The 7,500-nt window shown below is 46.9% G+C and overlaps 1 protein-coding gene across 1 annotated transcript in view; it reads right to left on the bottom strand.

Annotated features, from left to right (window-relative positions):
* Positions 1–7,500, bottom strand: part of LOC143040518 (uncharacterized) — an 18,787-nt gene that overhangs the window by 7,316 nt on the left and 3,971 nt on the right. Inside the window, exons 2-3 of the mRNA XM_076211613.1 lie at positions 4,033–4,262; positions 3,058–3,225 (exon numbers count right to left, since the gene is read on the bottom strand). Of these exons, the coding sequence (XP_076067728.1) occupies positions 3,058–3,225; positions 4,033–4,251 (387 nt within the window). The 5' untranslated portion in view covers positions 4,252–4,262. The remainder of the gene's footprint in view (positions 1–3,057; positions 3,226–4,032; positions 4,263–7,500) is intronic.

Genomic DNA, 7,500 nt, shown 5'->3' on the forward strand with positions numbered 1-7,500 from the left:
CCAGAGAGAGAGACCCAGAGAGAGAGACCCAGAGAGAGAGACCCAGAGAGAGAGACCCAGAGAGAGAGACCCAGAGAGAGAGACCCAGAGAGAGAGACCCAGAGAGAGAGACCCAGAGAGAGAGACCCAGAGAGAGAGACCCAGAGAGAGAGACCCAGAGAGAGAGACCCAGAGAGAGAGACCCAGAGAGAGAGACCCAGAGAGAGAGACCCAGAGAGAGAGACCCAGAGAGAGAGACCCAGAGAGAGAGACCCAGAGAGAGAGACCCAGAGAGAGAGACCCAGAGAGAGAGACCCAGAGAGAGAGACCCAGAGAGAGAGACCCAGAGAGAGAGACCCAGAGAGAGAGACCCAGAGAGAGAGACCCAGAGAGAGAGACCCAGAGAGAGAGACCCAGAGAGAGAGACCCAGAGAGAGAGACCCAGAGAGAGAGACCCAGAGAGAGAGACCCAGAGAGAGAGACCCAGAGAGAGAGACCCAGAGAGAGAGACCCAGAGAGAGAGACCCAGAGAGAGAGACCCAGAGAGAGAGACCCAGAGAGAGAGACCCAGAGAGAGAGACCCAGAGAGAGAGACCCAGAGAGAGAGACCCAGAGAGAGAGACCCAGAGAGAGAGACCCAGAGAGAGAGACCCAGAGAGAGAGACCCAGAGAGAGAGACCCAGAGAGAGAGACCCAGAGAGAGAGACCCAGAGAGAGAGACCCAGAGAGAGAGACCCAGAGAGAGAGACCCAGAGAGAGAGACCCAGAGAGAGAGACCCAGAGAGAGAGACCCAGAGAGAGAGACCCAGAGAGAGAGACCCAGAGAGAGAGACCCAGAGAGAGAGACCCAGAGAGAGAGACCCAGAGAGAGAGACCCAGAGAGAGAGACCCAGAGAGAGAGACCCAGAGAGAGAGACCCAGAGAGAGAGACCCAGAGAGAGAGACCCAGAGAGAGAGACCCAGAGAGAGAGACCCAGAGAGAGAGACCCAGAGAGAGAGACCCAGAGAGAGAGACCCAGAGAGAGAGACCCAGAGAGAGAGACCCAGAGAGAGAGACTCAGAGAGAGAGACTCAGAGAGAGAGACAGAGAGAGAGACCCAGAGAGAGAGACCCAGAGAGAGAGACCCAGAGAGAGAGACCCAGAGAGAGAGACCCAGAGAGAGAGACCCAGAGAGAGAGACCCAGAGAGAGAGACCCAGAGAGAGAGACCCAGAGAGAGAGACCCAGAGAGAGAGACCCAGAGAGAGAGACCCAGAGAGAGAGACCCAGAGAGAGAGACCCAGAGAGAGAGACCCAGAGAGAGAGACCCAGAGAGAGAGACCCAGAGAGAGAGACCCAGAGAGAGAGACCCAGAGAGAGAGACCCAGAGAGAGAGACCCAGAGAGAGAGACCCAGAGAGAGAGACCCAGAGAGAGAGACCCAGAGAGAGAGACCCAGAGAGAGAGACCCAGAGAGAGAGACCCAGAGAGAGAGACCCAGAGAGAGAGACCCAGAGAGAGAGACCCAGAGAGAGAGACCCAGAGAGAGAGACCCAGAGAGAGAGACCCAGAGAGAGAGACCCAGAGAGAGAGACCCAGAGAGAGAGACCCAGAGAGAGAGACCCAGAGAGAGAGACCCAGAGAGAGAGACCCAGAGAGAGAGACCCAGAGAGAGAGACCCAGAGAGAGAGACCCAGAGAGAGAGACCCAGAGAGAGAGACCCAGAGAGAGAGACCCAGAGAGAGAGACCCAGAGAGAGAGACCCAGAGAGAGAGACCCAGAGAGAGAGACCCAGAGAGAGAGACCCATAGAGAGAGACCGAGAGAGAGAGACCCAGAGAGAGAGACTCAGAGAGAGAGACTCAGAGAGAGAGACTCAGAGAGAGAGACTCAGAGAGAGAGACGCAGAGAGAGAGACGCAGAGAGAGAGACGCAGAGAGAGAGACGCAGAGAGAGAGACGCAGAGAGAGAGACGCAGAGAGAGAGACGCAGAGAGAGAGACGCAGAGAGAGAGACGCAGAGAGAGAGACCCAGAGAGAGAGACCCAGAGAGAGAGACCCAGAGAGACCCAGAGGGACCCAGAGAGAAAGAGACCCAGAGAGACCCAGGGAGATAGAGAGACTCAGAGAGAGGCCCACAGAGAGAGACCCAGAGAGAGAGACCCAGAGAGAGGGACCCAGAGAGAAAGAGACCCAGAGAGAGAGACCCAGAGAGAGAGACCCAGAGAGAGAGACCCAGAGAGAGAGACCCAGAGAGAGAGAGACACACAGAGACAGAGACCCAGAGAGATAGAGAGAGACAGAGGCCCAAAGAGATAGAGAGACAGAGACCCAGAGAGACCCAGAGAGACCCAGAGAGAGAGACCCACAGAGAGAGGCCCACAGAGAGAGACCCAGAGAGAGAGACCCAGAGAGAGACCCAGAGAGAGAGACCCAGACAGAGACCCAGAGAGAGAGAGAGAGAGAGAGACCCAGACCGAGACCCAGAGAGAGAGAGAGAGAGACCCAGACCGAGACCCAGAGAGAGAGAGAGAGAGACCCAGACCGAGACCCAGAGAGAGAGAGAGAGAGACCCAGACCGAGACCCAGAGAGAGAGAGACCCAGACCGAGACCCAGACCGAGAGAGACCCAGACCGAGAGACCCAGACCGAGACCCAGAGATAGACCCAGACCGAGACCCAGAGAGAGATAGACCCAGACCGAGACCCAGAGAGAGAGAGAGAGAGAGAGAGAGAGAGAGAGAGAGAGAGAGAGAGAGAGAGAGAGAGAGAGAGAGAGAGAGAGAGAGAGAGAGAGAGAGAGAGAGAGAGAGAGAGAGAGATGCAGAGACCGGGAGGGATAGACACCAGGAAAGATAGATTTAGAAAAAAACAAAACATGAAACTAGAGTGAAGAAGGTAGTTTAGGGCGACAAATCCAGAAAACTGATGCACAAGAATCATACATCAATACACGTACACATGCTTCACTCAGTAACGTGTAGTAACAGGCGTGATCAAATCTATAACGAGGATACATTACCACAAACCTCCACGCGCACCCAAGAGGTTTTCTTGCGAGAGATCAAAGTTATTATTACGTTTAACGTAAACCAATCTTACCGGAAGAGGGATATTTCCCACTGCACTGTTCCCGGTGCCAGCCAGGTTGAAGAGCCCGGTATAGTCGCAGAAAGTGTGGTCGACGCAAGCCTTTCCTGGGGTGCAATAGGGTTGGGGCGGAGGTACTCCTGGCTTGCGACAACATACGTCAGGAGCCGAGCAGAGGACCTGTCGGAAAGATGGAAGCCTCGTCGTCATTTCTCCACGGCAAGAAACTAATAAACATTGACAATCCGTTCCATAACAAGACGAGGCACGCCGGACTGTTCTCCAACTTTGAGACTTGTTGAGCACCTGGGATTATATTGGCAAGTTTGCATGAATTTGCAAGTTTTTAGCTGGAACTTGCAATTTGTCCTTTTGTGGGATAATTGCAATTTGTCCTTTTGTGGGATATAGTTCTAAGTCCATCTACAAGGAAAATGCTTTGCAGAATTCCCTGACAAAATATATAGCATAAACAAACAAGTACAAAAGAAAATTATTATGTAGACAAATACTCCAGTTACGATGCTACGTAAGGAGCAAATTGAAAAAATTAACTCCTACACTTTAAAATTACTTTAACCATATTTATATACAAGTCAAAGCCTTTGGAGACATGAACGTTTCTTTATCCAGACCATAGACTGATGTGAGCCACCACAATTAAAGGTTTAGGAGTAAAATCTAAATATTTACCTGTGAATGCATACATGCATATACATGCATACAGTACATCAATCGCTGCCATGAACGATGTAATTTAAACAATCAGGCCTGGCTCACGCTCAGAGGGACCCGAGTTCAGAGCTCGCGAAGGCCGGGCTGGATTGTTTGATATGTATACGTTGCTTGTATATACCCAGGTATATACATATGCATGTACACATTCACTGTTCACGCGCTTTATTCCCATGGCTACTTATCCTACGGCAGAAAATAAAAAGCGACTTTATTAAAACCCTGAGCAAAGAGGAAGAATCAGCAACTCACCCTGGCCGTAGGCTTCTTTACCCTCAGGTCGATAACACCCGCGCCGCCGACGTCGATTTCGCCATTTACGCAGAGGTAGGCACCCACGCAATCACTGTAGATGTCGCACAGCACTGCACCTCCCTGCTGCTGTTGCTGCTGCTGCTGGTAGGAGCTGGGGACGGCCAGGGCCCCGCAGGCCGCCGCCACCAGCAGGAACAAAACTCTCAGTTCCCGCATCACTAAAGAATCTGCAAGAAAAAAAGGATTCGATCATGAATTTTTATGTCGCGTCGGGAATTTCATTATGAGGTTACTACTCCTTGACAAGACATTATGACGGCTCTCGGGAAGAAATTAACATCTTCACAATAGAGTTCTTCTATGGTATATCGAATGAAATCACCTCTTCGGTCAAAATAGACCATGCACAGAGGTTGGTTAACACTCGAGTCAAAGGATAGATAATTGTGGAGGAACACGGTACGCAAACAGTGCTATGCCTCCGTTTATCTAGGATAGGAAGTCGATTTTCTGGTTCAACTAAACCTACGTCTACACAGCTCCACTGCTCTTGATCCGAGTGAAAATGCGCGCGTTGGTGGCGTAATTGGAAGTGTGCTGGTCTCGCCTTGGCTTTAAGCTAAAGTGACTGCTTCCACGGATCAACGCGCCTACTGGCATAGGCATCTCATCGTATACATTCCCGAATATTCACATATCACACAAGGAAACGCATGTTAATGTGCAAAGTTTGCCCAAGCCACTAGTGTCAGGATACTTACTGCAATCGATTTCGGTGTTCTGAGAGATAACTGACGCTTCGTCCTGCGCCCCTACTCGTTCCCCTCCGCCTGACAACTAACTCTGCTGGCCACGAGTCACGACGTCAGGTAGGCTGTGAAGCCTTGAAAACTTTGAAGCTTCGAAACATGGGTCGTTAGCAATTTGAATTACGTCATGGACCCCCGAGCGCGACGCACTCGCGCTCGCGCACACACACACACACACACATACACACATACACACACGAGCGTAGCTCCCCTTCCCACAAAATACAACTAGGTAAACACACACACACACACACACACACACACACACACACACACACACACACACACACACACACACACACACACACACACACACACACACACACACACACACAGTTGATGTTCCGATATCCTGCCTATAGATATGCAGGTATATTTACATGCGTACACACACACACGCACATATGTATATATATATATAAATTTCTATCTATATATACACTATCCACTGAAGATGTAAAATACACGAAAGCGGCACAGTATTGGATCACGTGCCAGTTTTATGATTTATCTGCACACACACATACATAAATACACGCACACACACACATATTATATATATATATATATATATATATATATATATGTATATAGATATATAATATGTGTGTGTGTGTGTGTGTGTGTGTGTGTGTATTATATATATACACATATATACATACACACACACACGTATATATATATATATATATATATATATATATACATACATATACATATACATATATATATATCATATATATATATGTATATTATATATACATATATATATATATATGTATAAATATATATATATGTATATATATATATTATATGCAATAAAAACACTAGGAGCGTGTGTTCACAAATGCGTAAATAACCACTAGGAAAAGTAAACTAACGAAGCAGAGCGCTTTCGTATAATTACATCTTCAGTGCAGATACAAAGATGTAATTATACGAAAGCGCTCTGCTTCGTTAGTTTACTTTTCCTAGTGGTTACTTACGCATATATATTATATATATATATATATATATATATGTGAGAGAGGCAGAGGGGAAAACACACAAATAGCACTAGAGTTTATTCTTTAACTAGTTTCGCACCATAGTGCGAAACTAGTTAAAGAATAAACTCGTTCTATTCGTGTGTTTACCCTCTCTGCCTCTCTCACAACCTGTCAATATCTCGTCATATATATATATATGTACATATATACAAAGTATATATATTATATATATACATATATATATATGTACATACATGATACGGAAGGCAATATTAGCGATGAGCATGGATGGAATACGGTGAGAAATAAGATGCGGAAAAGTGGAAAAAAGTCCTCACCAGCCCCACTGAAATGCAAAAACTCGTTTCAAGTGCTGGCAAATCTGCAGGAAGAAGGAACTAATGAAATCCAAGAGAAGAAGGAAAGGGCAGACGCTGGATCCCTGCCCACAGGTAAGATTTTGGTAGTAGGAGACAGTCAAGTGAGGTATTTAGACAGGGTTTTCTGCGACAAAGATAGGAAGCATAGGACGCAGGTGTGTTTCCCCGGCGCGGGCATAGGTGATGTTAGAGATAGGATTGAAGAGTGTCTAGTAGGGGAAGGTAAGGACCCAGTAGTTTGCTTAAGTGCCGGAGGAAATGATATAGGTAAGGTAGGGAGTGAGGAATTATTTGCGCGGTACCGAGATGCGCTAGACAAGATCAGAAATAGGGGAGGTGTTCCTGTAGTATGTGGAATCCTTCCGAGGCGTAGAGTTGGAGGCATGTGGCATTCCAGGGCTATTGCAATGAATTGCAGGCTGGCAAAACATTGTAAGGCTAATGGATGGGCATTTGTCGACAACTGGGACCGCTTTTATGGTAAGAATCACCTATACACAAGGGACGGAGTGCACTTGTCTCCCAAAGGATTTCGGCTCCTTGCTGAATCCCTTGAGCGAGAAGTAGGCATCCTACAGGGTTTTTTCGGGTAGATTATGTGGGAGTAGGGGGGGAAGTATCGGAATATAGTTTAGGAAATAGAAACAACTTAGAGGACTGTACAAAAAATCACCAAAGCAGGTGGAGGGAAGATAAACTTAAAGTTTACTATACAAATAGTAGGAGCATAATTAACAAAATTGATTTGCTGCGAGGTAAAGCATGCGTAGAAAATTTCGATATTATAGCCATTACTGAATCCTGGATCAACATGGCTGATAAACATTTCTTTCCGGAAATCGAAATAGAAGGATATAAGTTTTTTCATAAGGATAGGGTCGGCAGGAATGGGGGAGGTGTAGCACTTTTCGTTAAAAATACATTAAACTGTATTATCAACAATTCGATTAAGGAAGAGGACTGTACGGAATCTATTTGGGTAGAGATTATAGGCAAGAATAAGAAAGTTATTATTGGCGTCTTGTATAGACCTCCTAACCTTAGCATTGAGCAGACCGATTCCCTAATTCATGAAATTCATAGAGCGTCCCAGTACAAAAACGTTGTAATCATGGGAGATTTTAACTATAGAAACATTGACTGGGAAACTTTAATAGGAGATCATGAAGCGAAACAATTCCTAGATGTGGTGCAGGACAATTTCCTAAAACAAATGATTACCGATCCTACGAGGGGACAAAATACCCTGGACTTAATTCTAACAAATAATGAGCACCAAATTAGCAG

This window comes from Oratosquilla oratoria, chromosome 2 (assembly GCF_046742065.1).
Source record: "Oratosquilla oratoria isolate Oo_2021 chromosome 2, ASM4674206v1, whole genome shotgun sequence".
Taxonomy (NCBI): domain Eukaryota; kingdom Metazoa; phylum Arthropoda; class Malacostraca; order Stomatopoda; family Squillidae; genus Oratosquilla; species Oratosquilla oratoria.